The 18559-nt window shown below is 49.0% G+C and overlaps 2 protein-coding genes across 5 annotated transcripts; one reads left to right on the plus strand and one right to left on the minus strand.

Annotated features, from left to right (window-relative positions):
• LOC108633909 (putative protein T-ENOL) lies at positions 590–4557 on the minus strand. Of its 4 annotated transcripts, none has more exons than XM_018040955.1 (6): positions 4287–4557; positions 3747–3840; positions 3397–3541; positions 3083–3116; positions 2836–2893; positions 590–1082 (listed from the first exon to the last, which is right to left on the minus strand). In XM_018040955.1, the coding sequence occupies exons 2-6, from the start codon at positions 3834–3836 to the stop codon at positions 1047–1049; spliced, it is 363 nt and encodes a 120-aa protein (XP_017896444.1). In that variant the 5' UTR covers positions 3837–3840; positions 4287–4557; the 3' UTR covers positions 590–1046. The 4 variants fall into 4 exon arrangements, 3 of the variants coding, with proteins under 3 accessions (XP_017896444.1, XP_017896443.1, XP_017896441.1); XR_001917276.1 differs by having other exon boundaries at positions 794–1082; positions 2988–3116; positions 4287–4555; XM_018040954.1 differs by lacking the exon at positions 590–1082 and having other exon boundaries at positions 2448–2893; positions 3397–3538.
• CDIPT (CDP-diacylglycerol--inositol 3-phosphatidyltransferase) lies at positions 4867–8606 on the plus strand. The gene is made up of 6 exons (XM_018040956.1): positions 4867–5309; positions 5405–5539; positions 6242–6395; positions 6828–6909; positions 7439–7520; positions 7639–8606. Exons 1-6 carry the CDS (start codon positions 5267–5269, stop codon positions 7782–7784), a joined length of 642 nt encoding a protein of 213 aa, XP_017896445.1. The 5' UTR covers positions 4867–5266; the 3' UTR covers positions 7785–8606.

The following is an 18559-nucleotide window of genomic DNA, read 5'->3' on the forward strand; positions in this document are numbered from 1 at the left end:
GATTTGCTGCCTTTCCTAAACAATGAGCTTGTTTTGTATCCCATGGGTGTCCTTTTCTTTACTCTTGGGCATTATAGGGAATTTATAACGAGTTTGTCTTAAAGTCTTTCTCCAAATCAACTGAATTTTCCTTAATTAAAATTTTGTAACTAAATATAATGAAACATTTTTAGAACACTCAAAAGAGGACTGAATTTTAGGAGAACATGAAGCAAACTGACCTTGATAAATGCTTAAGTTTGGGGCATTTATTCTGGGCCAGGCATTGTGATGAGCACTATGCATACAATTATGTTTTTAACTCTCACAAGGTCCTTGTGAGGCAGGGACAATTATTTCCATTTTTCAGACAAGGAAACAGGGGCTTGGAGATGTGAACTGACAGGAAATTCCTCAGGAGGCACCAAAAAGTGGCCAGACTGAGATTTAAATGCAAATTTCACAAAGCCTCCAGCACTGCCTTCCACCATGATGTGTTCCAAAGCCAGGAGGCTCCAAAGCGCAGAGGAGAGACCTCAACACTGACGCTGGTGGCAGGGACAGAGTCTCTCAGATGTCACAGGCCTAGCTAGACCTTACGATGCTGGAGTCTGGCTGGAAGGATGGATCTGAACCTTTGAACTCATCTCTGCCAACAGGCTGATGGATAATAGGTGGATAACTGCCTGAATTAAAACCATTCCCATAATATGGAATATGCCATTCCAATAATATGCCCACACATCTGGCAAAAGGGGGCAGGGGTGCTCCTTTCACATCACCCCAGAGAAGTCACACGAGAGCACTGCCCAGGTTGAGAGGAGGGGAGGATCTCTGTCTCTTTATTAAAGCTTTTCATTGCTGGGGATGTCCTTGCCAGTTGAGGGTGGCAAGGTGTGTGATGGTTCCGGAACACTTTGGAGGCTTCAGGGGTAATGTTGCTAATGACCAGGAATGCCCCCAGAACTGAACTGTTGAATGAGCGGTGAAAGAGGAGCTTTGACATGTTGCAGAGAGACAGAGTGAGGGGAGGGCAAGAGAGGCCAAGAGCAGCACCAAAGTTGGGATCATTCTCCAGACGTCAAGTTGCTAGGGAGAGCTCCCTAGAAAAGAATACGAGTCTTGATTTTGGATCCAAGGCTCATGTCTTTTTATTCTTCCATCCTTCCCCTATCCACCCAATCCCTACCCTCAATCATTTATCAACCCACCATTTCCCACCTACCCATTTATCATCCACCCACCATTCTCTTTCCATCCATCCATCCATTCATCCATCCACTGATCCATCCATTCCATCCATCCATCCACCCACAAATCTATCCATCATTCCCCATTCATAATAGACACTCAATAAACATTTGCTTAGTTCCTTCTCTGCCTTCTTCATTAACCCCTCTCTTCTCTGCCAACCTCTTGTAGAGATTCTCCAGGGCTCCACCCTCAGTGCCCTTGTCTTTCTCACTTTGCACAAACCCTTCCACCCCCACTCCCAGGGCAACTGCACACTCTTTAATTGCCAACCCTCTCCTACATCAGATCTCTAGCACCAGCCCAGACCTCATGAGTGAGCTTTGAAGCTGCATTTCCAACTGTCTACAGGGTATTTCCACCTAGAGTTCCCAGGGGCCCCTCAAACACAATTTGTCCAAAGGTGGCAACATGCCTGCCATGCCCCAGGAAGAATGAGAAGGCTGGCAAGACTGGGAAAAGGCGAGCAGTCATGGGCAATGAGGTCAGACAGACAATAGGGTTGGGGAAGAGAGAGATCACATAGGCCTTTGTAAGCCATTGAAGGCCTTTGGCTTTGACTCTGAAATGGAGACCTACTGTAGAGTTTTGGGCAGGAGTATAGCATCATCAGACTTAGGTTTCCCAAGTCAGAAAACTAGGAGCCCTCTGATTCCTTCCTTTTTCCCCTACCATTTTTAATCAATTACCAAACTCATTCTTCCTGGTCTTTATTACTCATATCTACCCTTTCTCTCATCTCTGTTATTACTGTGAATATTCAGGACCTACTCATCTCTAGTTTGGTCTCCAATTCCTAATTGGCCTTCCAGCCTCTCATCTTCCCCTCTCCAGCCAGTTCACTCTCTCCACTGACCACCAGTGTGATGGATCTAAAATTCCAACTTCCCCTGCTCAACACTCTTCATTGACTCCTCACCTGTAGAAAACATCTCTGGATCTTAATAAAACACACATAAAGTCCCTTGAAGAGTCCCTGGGTACCATACCGGCACAGTCCAGCAGGAAAACTGCTTCCGGTCCTACTGCCTCCTCTGCCCTAAAGGACCCACACAGAGGGACTTCCCTGGTGGTCCAGTGGCTAAGACTCTGTGCTCCCAATTCAGGGGGCCCTGACCAGGTTCAATACCTGATCAGCAAACTAGATCTCACATGCCGCAACTAAGACTTGGTGCAGCCAAAAAATAAATTAATTTCAACAAAAAGGAATACACACTTATACCCATGGTCATCCTCCTGAGACTCACCTCTGTGCCTTTGTTCATAAAAGTCCTACCACTTGGAATACCCCGACCATCTCATTTTTCCCTAGAAATTTTTCTTTCAGTGTCACCTTCTCCAGGAAGCTCCATGATTCTTTTCCTTCCTGTCCCAACAGCGGCTGTGAGCAAGTGCTCTTCTCTCTGTTTCCATTTCTGTCATGGGCACTTAACCATATTTGTTGTAATTGGCCATTTACTTGCCTGGCCCCACACTAAACTATGAACTTTTCAAGGGCAGAGACTGTGTCATTCATTTGCGTCCCAAGTTCCTAAAACAGGGACTGTATATCATGTGAACTCTAACCGTATGGTTATTCTGAATGGCCTTGGACCCAGCGCATACCTTCTCGCGAGGGGATGGCAGGAGATGTGCCTTTGTGCAGGTACGGTTTCTGTCGGAGCTACAGATGGCGGAAGGTAAAGGAGAGAGGTGAGAACTCAAGCCAAGGATTGGAGCAGAACAGAACAGGACTATGTGGTGTAAAATCCCCCTACCCTGCTGGGATGTTGTCAAACCCTGGCTCTCTCCTCTACAGGCTCCTCATCTTTCTCCCAGGACAAAGGGGCATCTCCTGTGAAGCCTCACTCACCGGGTATCAGTGCCTCGGGTCTTGGTGAAGAACACTGGAAATAGAGGCCCCAGTCAGAGAAAGTACTATCCCCATAGCCAGAAAGAGATGTGGCTAGTGAGGAAGGGGCTAAGGAGATTCATGGTCAGGGGTGGGGTATGGGGACTGGGTTAGGGGGTGGGGAGGCGCTGTGTGGTCCCAGGGCGGCTATGAGATGGGGGAGCTGGGGAAAGACTCCTGGAGAGGTCAGCTGCGGGTGGGTTGGGGGGCTCAGGGACTGGAACTGGGGGTATGAGTGGGTCTCTGGACACAGGGATCCTCAGGTGGGGAGTCACCATGTTTGGATATCTGAGTCCCTCGGTCTTGTGTCTGTTTTTCCTTGATGGGCACAGGATTCATGTGGTAGGCAGCAACAAACAAGGCCTCGTCAGTGAGTTCCGTGCTGATCTGTGTCAGGAATTCCTCAGAGCGAGAAACCTTCTGGAAAAGGGAAAGTTGGGGTGGGGGTGGGGGGTTCCGCCTCAGAGTCCCCACATGGAAGTGCAAGGTCTGGAGGTTTCCAGGCTGGGGGCTCTGGGCTCAGGGTTGAGGCCAGAGTCTGAAGGCTGGCAATCTCAGTGTCCTCAGCCTGAGCACGCTCCAGCTCACTTCACCCCGACCCCAAGAAGCCCTCTCCAGTGCTCACCAGATTGCAGCCCAGTGAGGTTGCAGGGGTTGTGGGTTGGGATGGCCGGCTGCCCTTTTTCTCCTCATTCCTGGCAAGAGTGGATGACATTCCCCTGGGGACAGTGGGAGCCCGAGTTAGGCTGCAAAACCAGCTCACTTCTCCCAACCCCAACCCACCACCATTCCCCGGGGCCTTGGAGAACTGTGTCAGCTCTCTCTGAAATAAAAAGAAAAGGGGCGGGGGGGAGAGAAATAGTTGCTTTAAATCTTCCTAGGGGAGGGAGGAGGTGGGACGCTCATAACATCCACCTCTCCTACCCTTTACTTCGCCCAGAAGGGGCCCTCTCTTTCCTGCTTCCCACCCAAGGCCCTTCCCAAGACAAGGCAGCCCAGCCGCCGCCAACCTGGCAGATGTGTCGAAATCCTGGGCTACTCGGCAGGAGGGGAGACGGAGAGGTCTAACGAGCCCTTTTACGGGGCCGTGGGGACGGGGGATTTGGGAGTTGGGGAGGAAGGCTGGAAAGAGGGGAACCCGGGAAGGCGCCGTTGCTATAAAAACCTTGGCGTCTGAGGACGTTCCGCAGCCCCGTTGCCAGGAAATTAAGGATTCTAGAACCAAATGGGGGAGGGCATTTTCCCAGCTGGTCGCATTCGCTTCCCCGGCTTCTCCACCCTCTCTGGGTCCCTCCTTGCGGGCACCGACCCCAGTGCCAGTGGCTTGAGAAACTTGGGAAGATCACGGAAAGTGGACCTTGGCACCTAATCCTCCCACCGCTAGGGGCAGGCGAGAAACAACCCCTCCCCAGGCCGCCTTCCAGCCTCTCTGGCCGTCATCTCTTTGCTTGGAGCTTTCGACAGCAAATGAGGGCCGAGAGAGGGGGCGGGGAAGGGAAAATGTGGGCTGTACCAAATAACTTTGCCTTTTGGGGGTGCAAAGACTCTGGATGGCGGGATCTTTTTGCCATTATGTCCAGGAGTAATATCCTCCGCAGAAAAGAAAGTAGAGGCAGTTACCTAGACCTCGTTCTCTTTTGATCTCTCCTTTTAAGTTCCTTCCTTATCTCAGCGTCGATGATTCTTTGCCCCCTCTTCTCCCTCTGTACTTTGGTACGAATCGATGGAAAGGGGCGGAGGGAAGAAAAGGAAAAGGAAGCGGGCAGATCTTAAAGGGGACGCAGCCATTTCTTAAGTCTCGTTCCTTTCTCTAATTTTGCAAGGACAAACGCAGAAAAGTAGGTTCCGGAAGCCGAGCGCAGCTGGAGCAGCAGGGGCCGCAACTGTAGGCGGGAGCTCCCGCGAGGCAGGCGGAGGCCAGCGTCTGCCCATAGGAAGGGCGGGGTGTGCGCGCCCCCTGCGCCCGGCGCACCGCTGGGTCGGCCCATGCTCCGGCCGGCAGCGAGCTTGAACATCTGGGACCCGGCAGGGACCTGCACGCAGTGGGCGTGGCTGATGCGCCGGGCTGGAGAGTGAATCTGCACCTGGACTGGGACAGAGTTGGCACCTCCAGTTAAGGCCCAGAGCGGCCAGGGGACCTCCGCGATGGCAAGCGAAAATATCTTCCTGTTTGTGCCTAACCTCATCGGTGAGTGCTACCCGCGGCTCCGGGCGGAATGGGAGGGTCAGCGGCCTTGGGCAGGCTCCCAGATCTGCCCTGTCTCACCCTGTCTCAATTCCAAGGTTATGCTCGGATTCTCTTCGCCATCATTTCTTTCTACTTCATGCCCTGCTGCCCCCTCACGGCCTCCTCCTTTTACCTGCTCAGCGGACTTCTGGACGCTTTGGATGGACACGCTGCTCGAGTCCTTAATCAAGGTGACAGTCATCTCTTCCAGCCAGCCCCACAACCCTCGTCCCCTTTTTCCTGCTGCCTCAGGACCTCGGGGTGGGCGGGTACTCGGGAATCCCAGGGCTCTGTTATTCCCGTCTCTGTAGAAGGCAGTCTAGAATGACCTGGTTTTGGAGCAGAAGGGATTGAAGCTCCCTGTTGAAAACGAGCGCGACTGGGCATGGCAGTGGCAGTGCTAGAGGCTTTTCTGAATCAAAAGCCATTCAACAGGTTATTGGGCATCTGCTGTGTGCCAGACACAAGCGATCAGCATTCCAGAAGGCATGTTTAGAGGGAGGATGGAGAAGGAAGGGAGATAGTTTCTGGAGGGTTGACCTCATTTTTTATAATCCGTTGTTTAGACCCACCTCTAAGACTTTCCTAAGACCTCAGATCTTCTTGTCTTGAGACCTGGACCTTTGATTATGGATTGATGAGTTATAGATCTAGTTAGCTTTCTCACGCCTTTCTACAATGTTGTCTCCATGCTACCAGGCTTCCCCATTTTATGGTATGGTGACCTTTGCCCTTTGGCCTTTAAACTCCAGCCAGAGCAGTCTGCTTACCTCTCCCCCCAGTGGATGGTGGGCATTTTCACTCTTAGACTCTGCATCAGAGTGATACACCAAATATGGCCTCTGTCACAGCTCCACTGTCCCCTGACAGCCCCTTTCCACCATTTTTCTCAGGGACCCGGTTTGGGGCCATGCTGGACATGCTGACAGACCGGTGCTCCACGATGTGTCTGCTGGTCAACCTGGCTCTGCTGTACCCTCGCGCCACCCTTCTGTTCCAGCTCAGCATGAGCTTGGATGTGGCCAGCCACTGGCTGCACCTCCACAGGTCTGCAATTCTGGGGGTATGGACTGGTGGAAGAAGACGCTACATGGGGAGGGATGAGACCTTCTCAGGGTATCTTCAGGCTTCTAGGGAGGTCTCCTTTTTAGCTGTGCTTTGTTAAGGGAGTCTGGCGAATCTTCTCTGACTCAGCATCCTATTTTACAGTTGGCTCAGTAATCTTTAAAACTCTTTTGAGGATTCCAAAGAGATAACATCCCTTTGGAAAGGGGATGGAGCTTTTGAATCCTGATTTTGCTTCCTCTAGCTACCCAGCTAGACTGTGACTTCTGGCCCAATGGTCCTCAGCTGTGCCCAGTCCCCACTCTGTTCAGCAGAGACAATCCCAGTACTTATGTAATGGGGGTTGCATTGAGGATTCGGTGGGCATTCCTGGTGATGCACGCTCATGGATTCCCCCTCTACTTTCTCCCTAAGTTCTGTGGTCCGAGGCAGTGAAAGTCACAAGATGATCGACCTGTCTGGAAACCCTGTGCTTCGCATCTACTACACCTCCAGAGTGAGCCTTTGCCGCCCCTCCCTATTTGCATAGGGCAAGTCCTGGCCCCAGCCCTGGGCCCAGGGCAGGATTGGTAGGGAGGATGTGTATGAACTGCTCAGGCAGCAGGTGTGCACAGGAGGGAGGAACTGAGTGGCTTGAGGGGTGAGGGAAGGAGGAAGAAGCCAGAGAGGTCTGCAGAACCAGCTCTCTAAAGGCCTTAGGCCGTAAGCAGGAGTGTAGTCTTCCTCCTGGGTGGGCTGGACCGTATTAGTACCTCCAGGTAGGACAAGGAGAGTGAGAATGGCGGCATTGCCGGGTAAGAATATCTTCCTGTTTGTGCGTATCCTTATGGTGAGTGCTGCCTGTGGCTCCAAGCTGAAGGGGAGGGTGAGGAGCCTTGGGCAGACTGATCTGCCCTGTTCCCCACATCTTCTCCACACCACCCTGCACCCCTCTTTCCCAGTTCCTGGTCCCCTGGCCCTTAGTTGGAGGATGGGAGCCACTGCCCTGCCCTCCTGCTCAAGCAGCCTTTTTGCCGTTTGTTTAGCCTGCTCTGTTCACCCTGTGTGCTGGAAACGAGCTCTTCTATTGCCTCCTCTACCTGTTTAATTTCTCCGAGGGACCTTCAGGTAGGAGATGAGGGACTGGGCAGGAGGAGGGGAGGGGGTCTGGCCTGCCCAGGGAGACAAGACCCCTGCCTCACCTGCATCCTATTTTCTCTGGATCACCCCTGATCCCTTCCCACAGTTGGCTCGGTGGGTCTTTTCCGAATGGGCCTCTGGATCACTGCCCCTATCGCCCTGCTCAAGTCTCTCATCAGTGTCATCCACCTGATCACAGCTGCCCGCAACATGGCTGCCCTGGACGCGGCAGATCGGGCCAAGAGGAAGTGACCCTGGAACCTCCAGCCCCTGGCTGCCCACCTGCCCTGGGAGTCTCACTGTGCTACGCGGCTCCCCAGTCTCTTCCTAGGAGGAGGGCCCAGGCTCACATCTTTCCAATTGTGTCATCCAAACTGCTGGGAACAGGGGGTGGGCATCCTCTTTGGTGATATGATGTTCTCCGTAATCCTGGGGACCAGTCCTCCCACCCCCGTAATTGCCAAGGACCTGGACTTCAAATCAGGAAGGATGCTCAGGAGGCCCCACCCACACGGGCAGTGCTTCGGGGGCCCCAAGAGAGCTGGCTGAGGACTGGGCATTGTCACACCTGTTGGCTCAGCCCTGGGATCTGGCTTGGCCTGAGATCTTAGGGATTTGAGTAAGGGAGGTGGGATAGGGGCCAGGGTTCCCAAGAGGAAGGGATTCAGACCTCTGCCCCTGGCTGGAGGAAGCCTGTGGGTACCGTGGCTAGGAGAAAAGGGGCCGTCAAGATCCCCATTGCAATCTCCTCTGTCCTGGCTCTGAAGGCCTTGATAATAAAGGAGGGGATGTCACTGTTCTGGAGTTGGTTTCCTTGGAGATACTCTTGGAGCAGGGCCTGGGTTGAGGGGAGAGGTTGGGGGAAAAATGGTGATCCATCTGGATACTAGTTTACTAGCTGGCTCCTTCCTGTCGCTCCTCAGTGACCTCAGAGCCCCTCCCTGCCACCCAAGCTCATTCCGTGTCCCCTGCCTGCTTGCTTTATTTCCTTTACAACACCTGTCACTGGCTGTCTACAGTTACTTGTGTACTTGTGATATTTTCTACACTCACTAAAAAGTAAACTCCACAAGGGCACAGACTTTTCTTATTCTTATTCTCTGTCCCTACAAAGAAGATTATTCTTGACCTGGCATATCATAGCTGCTTAGTAAAGACTCATGAATAGATGGGTTGGTTTCTGAGAGCGTGGTTCTTGGACCACATATGGGGTATTTCTGGAAAATCCAGCTTCTTGGACCCTGCACCAGACCTCCAGAGTTGGGAATTAAGGGATAGGCCAAGAAGTCTGGGATTGTAATAAACCCCAGCTGATTGATTCTTTTCCCCAATTACATTGAGAATCACTGACCCTTCTTAAACATTTTGTGGGTACCTACCAATAGGAGATATTGTTCTGGGCATCTATCCCTAACAGCTTACCCTGTCATCTGAACAGAAAGCTGCCTGGCATCAGCTTTGAAAAGAAAGACTATATTGAGCCAGATACCATATGCCAGATCCTGTACTGGGGATTTTTTGCAGATATAACTTATTTTACCCTTATAAGAGCTTAACCAAGAGGGGCTCATGTCTGTTATTGTTGCTCAGTCGTGTCCGACTCTGACCCCATGGACTGCAGCACACCAGGCTTCCCTGTCCATTAGCAACTCCCGGAGATTGCTCAAACTCATGTCCATTGAGTTGCTGATGCCATCCGACCATTCTCATCCTTTGTGGCCCCCTTCTCATGCCTTCAAGCTTTCCTAGCGTCAGGGTCTTTTCCAATGAATCAGCTCTTCACATCAGGTGGCCAAAGGATTGGAGCTTCAGCATCCATCCTTCCAGTGAATATTCAGGGTTGGTTTTCTTTAGGATTGACTGGTTGGATCTCCTTGCTCTTCAAGGGATTCTCAAGTCTTCTCCAGCACCACAGTTCAAAAGCATCAATTCTCTGGCAGTCAGTCTTCTTTGTGATCCAACACTCACATCCATACGTGACTACTGGAGAAACAATACCTTTGACTATATGGACCTTTGTCAGCAAAGAGGCCCTCATGTCTGAGGGCTGACATTTATCAGATGTGTATTGAGCCTCAACTCCTGCTCTAGGCTCAGGGGATTCAGTGAGAAGGCCACTGGCTAGCCAGGGAGGAGATGATGCCACTCAGAGGGTGCTTATTGAAGGGTGGGGGTAGAATGTGCTGTGGCGCTTTGGGTGTCTTAAGAAGAAAGCTGGTAACAGTAATTGGGGACGGAAGGGTTAATGCAGAGGTGGATTGAGTCTCAACTGACTGAGTTGGGAGGCGACCTGAGAGCACCCTGGGCAGTTGCCAAAGGGAAATGGAAGCAGGTCGATGTGGCTGAAACACTGAATGCTGGGGGTTGGAGGCTGGACAGCTGATGAAAGGTAGGGCAGAAGCCAGCATCAGCCTGATGAACCCAAGGGAGCTTTTGGACTTCACCCTGAGGGCCACATGGAGGTGCTGTAGGAATCTTTCAAAATAATAGGTACATTATTCATAGGCAAAAATATAAGTTTGCACACATTACCAAAGGATGACGAAGTCTTCCTGCCACTTGAAGCTCCCAGTTCTCCCCAGAGGCAACCACTGGTATTCATTGCTCATGTATCTAAATGAATTCTTCACATGTACCCGTATTCTGTATTTTAAAATTCAGTTGGTATATTTGCTGGTCTGCTAATGAAACCCAGCGGGACCTTGTGGGGCTCCTGGGTAAAAATCCTCTCTGTGTGCCCCATTTCTTGTTTGTAGGAAATAGGCTTCCTTCAGCCTCCTTGACCTTCCCTGAATTCCAAAGGGCAGGTTCAAACAGTTGCTAATCAGAGAAAAGAAGAGGTTGCAGAAATAGGGGAGGAGCAGTTTTAGATCTGACTGTGACTCAGATCATAAGGGCCTTACTGCAAAATTCAGGCTTAAATTGAAGAAGGTACGGAAAACCACTAGGCCATTCAGGTATGACCTAAATCAAATCTCATGATTATACAGTGGGGGTGACAAATAGATTCAAGGGGTTAGATCTGGTAGACAAGAGTACCTGAAGAACTATGGGCAGGGGTATATAACACTGTACAGGAAGTGGTGGTCAAAACCATCCCCAAGAAAAAGAAATGTAAGAAGGCAAAATACTCTGAGGAGGCCTGACAAATAGCTGAGAAAAGAAGGGAAGCTAAAGGCAAAGGAGAAAGGGAAAGATAAACCTAACTGAACGCAGAGTTCCAGAGAATAGCAAGAAGAAATGAGAAAGCCTTCTTAAGTGAACAATGGAAAGAAACAGAGGAAAGTAGAATGGGAAAGACTAGAGATCTCTTCAGGAAAATTAGAAAACAAAAGAAAATTAGAGATACCAAGGGAACATTTCATGCAAAGATGGGCACAATAAAGGACAGAAAAGGCAAGGACCTAACAGAAGCAAAAGAGATTAAGAAGAGGTGGCAAGAATACACAGAAGAACTGTACAAGAAAGGTCTTAATGACCCGGATAGTCACAATGGTGTGATCACTCATCTAGAGCCAGACATTCTGGAGTGCGAAGTCAAATGGGCCTTAGGAAGCATTACTACGAACAAAGCTAGTGGAGGTGATGAAATTCCAGCTGAGCTATTTCAAATCTTAAAAGATAATTCTGTTAAAGTACTGCACTCAATATGCCAGCAAATTTGGAAAACTCAGCAGTGGCCACTGGACTGGAAAATTTCAGTTTTCATATCAATCCCAAAGAAGGGCAATGCCAAAAAATGTTCAAACTATTTGAACAATGGCACAATTGCACTCATCTCACACTCTAGTAAAGTAATGCGCAAAATTCTCCAAGCTAGGCTTCAACAGTACGTGAATTGAGAACTTCCAGATGTACAAGCTGGATTTAGAAAAGGCAGAGGAAACCCAGATCAAATTACCAACATCCATTGGATCATAGAAAAAACAAGGGAATTCCAGAAAAACATCTGCTTCATTGACTACGCTAAAGTCTTTGACTGTGTGGATCACAACAAACTGTGGAAAATTCTTAAAGAGATGGGAATACCAGACCACCTTACCTGCTTCCTGAGACACCTGTATGCTGGAGAACCAGACATAGAACAATGGATGGTTCTAAATTTATATTCTTATTTAATTTATATGCAGAGTACATCATGTGAAATGCCGGGCTGGATGAATCAAGAGGGAATCACGATTGCTGGGAGAAATATCAGCAACCTCAGACATGCAGATGATACCACTCTAATGGCAGAAAGCAAAGAGGACCTAAAGAGCCTTTTGAGGGTGAAAGAAGGGAGTAAAAAAGCTGGCTTAAAACTCAGCATTCAAAAAATCAAGATCATGACATCCAGTCCTATCGGGGCAAATAGATTTGGAAAAAGTGGAAACAGTGACAGATTTCATTTTCTTGGGCTCCAAAATCACTGCAGATGGTGACTGCAGCCACAAAACTAAAAGATGCTTGCTCCTTGGAAGAAAAGCTATGACAAACCTAGACAGAGTATTAAAAAGCAGAGATATCACTTTGCTGATGAAGGTAAACATAGTAAAAGCTATGGTTTTTCTAGTAGTCATGTACAGATGTTAGAGTTGGACTGTAAAGAAAGCTGAGCACCAAAGAATTGATACTTTTGAACTTTGGTGCTAGAGAAGACTCGTAAGAGTCCCTTGGACAGCAAGGAGATCCAACCAGTCAATCCTAAAGGGAATCAACCCTGAATATTCACTGGAAGGACTGATGCTGAAGCTGAAGCTCCAGTACTTTGGTCACCTGATGTGAAGAGCTGATTTATTGGAAAAGATCCTGAAGCTGGGAAAGATTGAGGGCAGGAGGAAAAGGGAGCGACAGAGGATGAGATGGTTGGATGGCATCATTGACTCAATGGACATGCGTTTGCGCCAACTCCAGGAGATAGTGAAGGACAGGGAAGCCTGGTGTGCTGCAGTCCATGGGCTTGCAGAGTTGGTCATGACTAAGCAACTGAACAAGTACAGCTTTGGGGCTTGGTCCTGGTTCCTTCTCAAGGAATATACATAACAATATCTTTGAGGTCTTCTGCAGAACCAAGGCCCCCACTCAGGTGGAGGATGGTGACTTCCGGCTGGAGCTCAGCCCTGTTACCTCACTACCAACCAATCAGAAGGAAGTCACACACCTTGCAGTCCTCACCCCACATTTTGCCTGTTAAAACCTCCCCTCAAACCGCTGGGGAGTTTTGAGCAGGAGCCACCAAATGTTCTCCTCCCATGACCCCTTAATAAACCTTTTCATGCTCCAAACTACAGCGTTTCAGTTTATTTGACCTCACTATGCATCAGGTACACACATTACCATTTCACCTCACATCTGCACTCTTCTGTGTACTAAACGATACAATAAGCCCATTTTCCATAGAGGAAATCTAGGTCCTGAGAGGAGTCCATCCTGGTTGGCTTGGTTCCAGAGCTGGTGCCGTTAACCTTTACCACACTGCAGTCCACGTCAGCAGTCTTTTTTTTTCAGCAGTCTTCTCAACGGTGGCAAGGAATTCCATGGTTTATTTAAGTAGTTCCTGCCACCTCGAACAGTGTTTGACTCACCTGAGCCCTCTAATTGGGGTCACCTGTAGGATGAACATTGAAGGACTTGAAGCTGGTTGATGGCAGGGACTGATTTGTGCTTGAGGAAGAGAGTGGTTCACAAGCTGAGCAGCCCCTCCGACTGCAGGCGTTCCCCTGTCAGCCTGCTCCCAGGCAGGCGGGAGGCTGAGCAGTGGTCCTTCATCCTTTATCCTTCATGAGTGAGCTTGATGCCGAAAGCTCAGCTTCTCTGTACACCAGTCCGGAATCGAATCTCAGAGACAGAGTACGGGGTGAAGTAGAAAAGGAGAGCATTATTGCTTTGCCAGACAAAGGGGGCCAGAGCAGGCTGACACCCTCAAAACCGTGTGTCTCCCCTTGGGGAAGAAAGAAGTGTTATAGTAATTGTTCAAAGGGTGCGTGATCAGCTCCTGGGCATTCTTGGGATGGGTTGGTGGTGAGATTAGTAGGAGTCAGCATCATCACCCTTCAGGTCCAACTGGTCTGGGGTCTACATACTTGTGGGCCGCATACCATTGTTAATTGCTCTTTACTTCTTCCTCCTGGAGGGGTTTTCAGTATCTGCAAAATAGCTTAAAGATATTGTTTTGTGTATCTGTCGATGGGGAAACAGGAGCCTACCCCAAGGCTGCTCTCTCTTTCTTTTTATGCAATATTATGTATCTGTGTTTGGCTGTGCTGGGTCTTTGTTGCTGCACTGGTATTTCTCTAGTTGCAGCGAGCAGGGGCTACTCTCTGGCTGCGTGCGTGGGCTTCTCATTGCATTGGCTCCTCCTGTGGGCCATGGGCTCTAGAGCACAGGCTCAGTAGTTGTGGCGCACGGGATTAGTTGCTCCAAGGCATGTCGCATCCTCCAGAATCAGGGATCAAACCTGTGTCTTCTGCACTGGCAGGAAGATTCTTTACCACTGAGCCACCAGGGAAGTCCCCCAAGTCTGCTCCTGACTCTTTCTTTCTGATCTCACATCCTCTCTTGAACCTGCCCATTGGAACTCAGGGAAGGTTATGGAGGCTGCTTCCTATAGTCAAAGAAATGGGGGATATGAAAAGGCTTTGTGTCCAGGAGCCCCACAGAGCCCTGCATGGTATTAAGATCTCCCTTCTGACCAGATGGAGTCCTCCAACCACTCACTCTGGCCCCACAGCTCTGACTGGTTCCTTGGCTCTTTCGCCCTAACCATTTATACAGACACCAGACATCTCTATCAGTGTAAACTAAGCGAGTACACTACGGTGTTTGTTGCTCAGTATGTCCGACTCTTTGCCACCCCATGGACTGGAGCCCACCAGACTCCTCTGTCCATGGGATTCTCCAGGCAAGAATACTGGAGTGGGTTGCCATTTCCTCCTCCAGGGGATCTTCCTAATCTGGGGATCAAACCCAGGTCTCTTGCATTGCAGGCAGATTCTTTTCCATCTGAGCCACCAGGAAATTCAGCAAAGTGGGATCTAAAAAAGAAAGGTGGGCACGAGAGTGTGGGTATCTTTCTCTCAAGCAGAATGTGTCCATGAGAAAGCAGCACAGAAGACTCTGAATCCCTTCCCCTGTTGGGGCTGGGAGCAGCTTGCTGCCTTTGGTCCCATATCCAGCGACTAGACAGGGGCCAGGAGGAACCTTCAGGATCGTCCTGTGTCCTGGAGGATGAGGGTAGGGAACGTCAAGGCTGAATTTGACCAGTGGAGTCACATCATATGTTGTTATGGTCAATGTCTGTATGTCTGAAGAATTTATATGTTGAGACCTAATGACTGATGTGATGGCGTTTGAAGGTGGGGCCTTCAGGAAGAGATGAGGTTATGAGTCCTCACATGCTGGCTCTGAATCAAAAAGAGGTTTTTGTTTGTTTGTTTGTTTGTTTACCAGATCAGTGCTGGTGCCTTGATCTTGGACTTCCAACCTCTGGAACTCTGAGAAAGAAATTTCTATTGTTTCTAAGCCACCTACTCTGTGATATTTTGTTATAGCAGTATGAACGGGCTAAAAAGTATGTGCAGTAGTAACTTTCCAGATTCAACTCTGTGTTCTCAGATTATATAAATAGTCACCATGTAGGACATGCCATGTGTTCTACAGAGATAGGCACAATAAATACAGTTCCCTCAGGTGGTCCTGAGTCTTCTACACCCCTGATACTGATTAAAGATAACCCTAACTGCTGTGAAAAACTTCAAGATGCACAGTGGCTCAAACAAGACAGGTTATTTTTGTTGTTCTCATTGTTTAGTCGCTAAGTTGTGTCTGACTCTTTGCGACCCCATGGACAATAGCCCACAAGTCTCCTCTGTCCATGGGATTTTCCAGGCAAGAATATTGGAGTGGGTAGCCATTCCCTACTCCAGGGGATCTTCCCAACCCAGGGGTTGAACCCGTGTCTCCTGCCCTTGCAGGTGGATTCTTTAACACTGAACTACCAGGTTAAATCCTAATTCCAGAAATTAGGGACTCAGGTGCCTGCTGATTTTCAACGCAGATCTTCCAAGTACACCATGCTTGCTTGCATCTCACGTAGGCAGAGGCAGTGGGAGGACTGCTCGAGGCTGGTTTATTGGATGGCAGGGAGCTGGCACCAGCTACCTCCACTCCCATTGACAGGCTGCCAGTCGGTCATGCGGCCACTTCTACATGCAGAGGAAGTTGGGAAAGAGATTGGTTGTGGGCCTAGGAGGAAGAGAAAATAGATCTGGTAGACAAAGTCTTTTGCTGTTTAAAGACCATTTTTTCTTCTACAAGGGATACGTCAGTCAATTTATTTGGTATTTAACCAAAGAAAAGCTATTTGCTCCAGAGCTAGAGGAAAACAGGCTGTGTTGATCTACATCTGAGATCACACCATTCTGTATTTAACGGGCAATTTAAGGGACTTTTAAGAGTAAATTTCGGACCAAGGGACTGAAAATTTGACTCCAGCGTGAACTGGAACTCCACTATATTTCCAGCAAGGCCTGCTTTCCTATCATAGAGATGTATCTTGTCTTCCCACTATATAATCAGTGCTTGGGAGACAGTGAAAACCCATCTTCATGCGTACAGTTTAAAGAGCAACTTCGATTACCTTATTGGATTTCACAAACTTATGAGGTATATGTAGTCAGGACAGGCTAGATTATACTGTGGTAAAAAGCTCCCCCACAAACCGCAGTGAGTTCACGTAGGAAATGTTTCTCACTTCCGTTGCATGTCTACTGTGGGTTGGGTGTGGCTCTGCTTCACGCCATTTTTCTCTGGGACCCAGGTTGATTTTTGAATATTGCTGGTTAACACAGAAAAGGAAAAAGTGTGGTGATGTCATTCCCTCCTGCATTTCATTGCCCAGAAGAAGTCATAGGCCAAGCCCAGTGGCCATTGGAGATCTGTGTGGAGGCATCAAGTCATCAACTGGAAATGAGCTTAGAGCTCAGGGGTGAGGTCAGCGGTGGAGAAATGGATTTTTGAATCTAAAGCCAGGAGACTGGCCAAGAATGTAGCCTTGTAAAGGAACAAGGTTCTGGAAATTCCCTGGTAGTCTGGTGGTTAGGACTCCAAGCTTTCGCTGCAAAGGGCGCTGACCAGGGAACTAAGTAAGATCCAGTAAACCACACGGAGTGGCCAAAAAAAGAAAAGAGAGCGAGAAAGAGAACAAGGCTCAGGGCGACTCACGACTTAGCAGCTGAGCAGAGGAAGTGGGGTTGGCCAAGGAAACTGAGGCACAACCAGGGAGGTGAAAGGAAAAGCGGAGCAGGCTAGGCAATGGGAGCCTGTGGCAGGAGGCGGGCAGCTGCTGTGCTGAATGATGGGAGGGGCTGACGGAGAGGACCTGACTTCTGGGTTTAGCACTGGTTGTGTGGTACGAATAGAGCTGTTTCCATTAAGCAAGGGGTGGAGACAGAAGTTAATTGGTGTGGTTTGAGGAGATAATGAGAGATAAGCCAAACTGAGAACTTTGTCTAGGAAGGAGGAGATAGGGGAGCTGGAGGGAAGGAAGGGCAGAGAGAGTTGGTTCTCCATGGGAAGGAGCAAAGCACATTTCTAGAAACAGATGGTGCAGGAGATAAAGGCGGTGGGATGGGGGAGTGGACTCCCAGGAGGACTTGGGGGAAGGGGGCGAGCCGGGCTCAGTGGGAAGAGGAAGAAGGACAGAGTCCAGATGGGGTCGTTTGTTAGATCTGATGCTGGAAAGGGCCTTCCTGCCCAATGAGTTTCTATTTTCTCAAAGAGGTGAGAGAAAGTGGGCTGGGGTGTGGGAGGTGGAGAGGAGAGGGGGTGTGAAGAGCTGCTCTGAAGGGACCCTCACGCAAGCCAGCGAGAGGAGCAGAGTCAGAGGCCGTGAGGTCTCTCGAGATTCATGGCGTGAGTTTCAAATGAGATCAGTCCGTAGGTGGGGTGTTCCTCCTCCAGGAACAAGCAGCTGGTCAGGGCGGGTGGAGGGGGCGGTATCTGGTTTAAGTCAGAATGGAGCGTTTTCCACTGAGTATCACAGGAGCAGGGGAGAGGCGAGGAGGGAGGGTGTTTTTTTTTTTTTTTTCATTGAAGTATAACTGATTTACAATGTTAAGTTTCTGCTGTACAGCAAAGTGATTCGGTTATACATTTATATACATTCTTCTTAAAAATTCTTTTCTATTATGATTTATCATAGGATAGTGAATGCAGTTCTCTGTGCTATACAGTAGGACCTTGTTGTTTATCCATCTTCCATTTAATAGCTTACATTTGCTGATCTCAGCCTCCCATACTGTCCCTCCCCCAACCCCCTCCCCCTTGGTAACTACAAGGCCATTCTATGTCCATGAGTCTTTCTGGTTCATAGATAGGTTTATTTGTGTCATATTTTAGATTCCACATATCCAATATTGTATGGTATTTTGTCTTTCTCTGACTTCACTTAGTATGGTAATCTCTAGCTCCATGCATGTTATTGCAAATGGCATTATTTCATTTTTTTATGACTGAGTAGTGTTCCGTTGTATAATATATACCACATATTCTTTACCAATTCATCTGTCAGTGGACATTTAGGTTGCTTCCAGGTCTTGGATATTGTGAATAATGCTGCTATAGACATAGGGGTGTGTGTATCTTTTCAAATTAAGAGTTTTGTCCAGATATATGCCCAGGAATGGGATTCCTGGATCATGTTAATTTTTTTTTTAGTTTGCTGAGGAACTTCCACACTGTTTTCCATACTGTCTGCACCAACTAATATTCCCACCAGCAATGTAGGAGGGTTCCCTTTTCTGAAGGAAGTTTTGAGTGAGAATGAGTGAATTACAGAATGGACAACAAAAATCTAGGCTGGGCAAGATTGAAATGAAAAGGCTGTGGGGTTCCCCATTGAGAAAGTGGTTGCGATCAAGGTCGCTGAACCCTGGAGTAGAGGAATGGTTGGTGGAAGGTGAGGAGGAGTTGATTTCAGAGGTGGTGTGGTTATTAGTAACAACAATGTCAAGGGGTGGCCACGGGTGCCATGGCCAAGACAGGAAGGA

The sequence above is a fragment of the Capra hircus genome, chromosome 25, assembly GCF_001704415.2.
Source record: "Capra hircus breed San Clemente chromosome 25, ASM170441v1, whole genome shotgun sequence".
NCBI classification, from domain to species: domain Eukaryota; kingdom Metazoa; phylum Chordata; class Mammalia; order Artiodactyla; family Bovidae; genus Capra; species Capra hircus.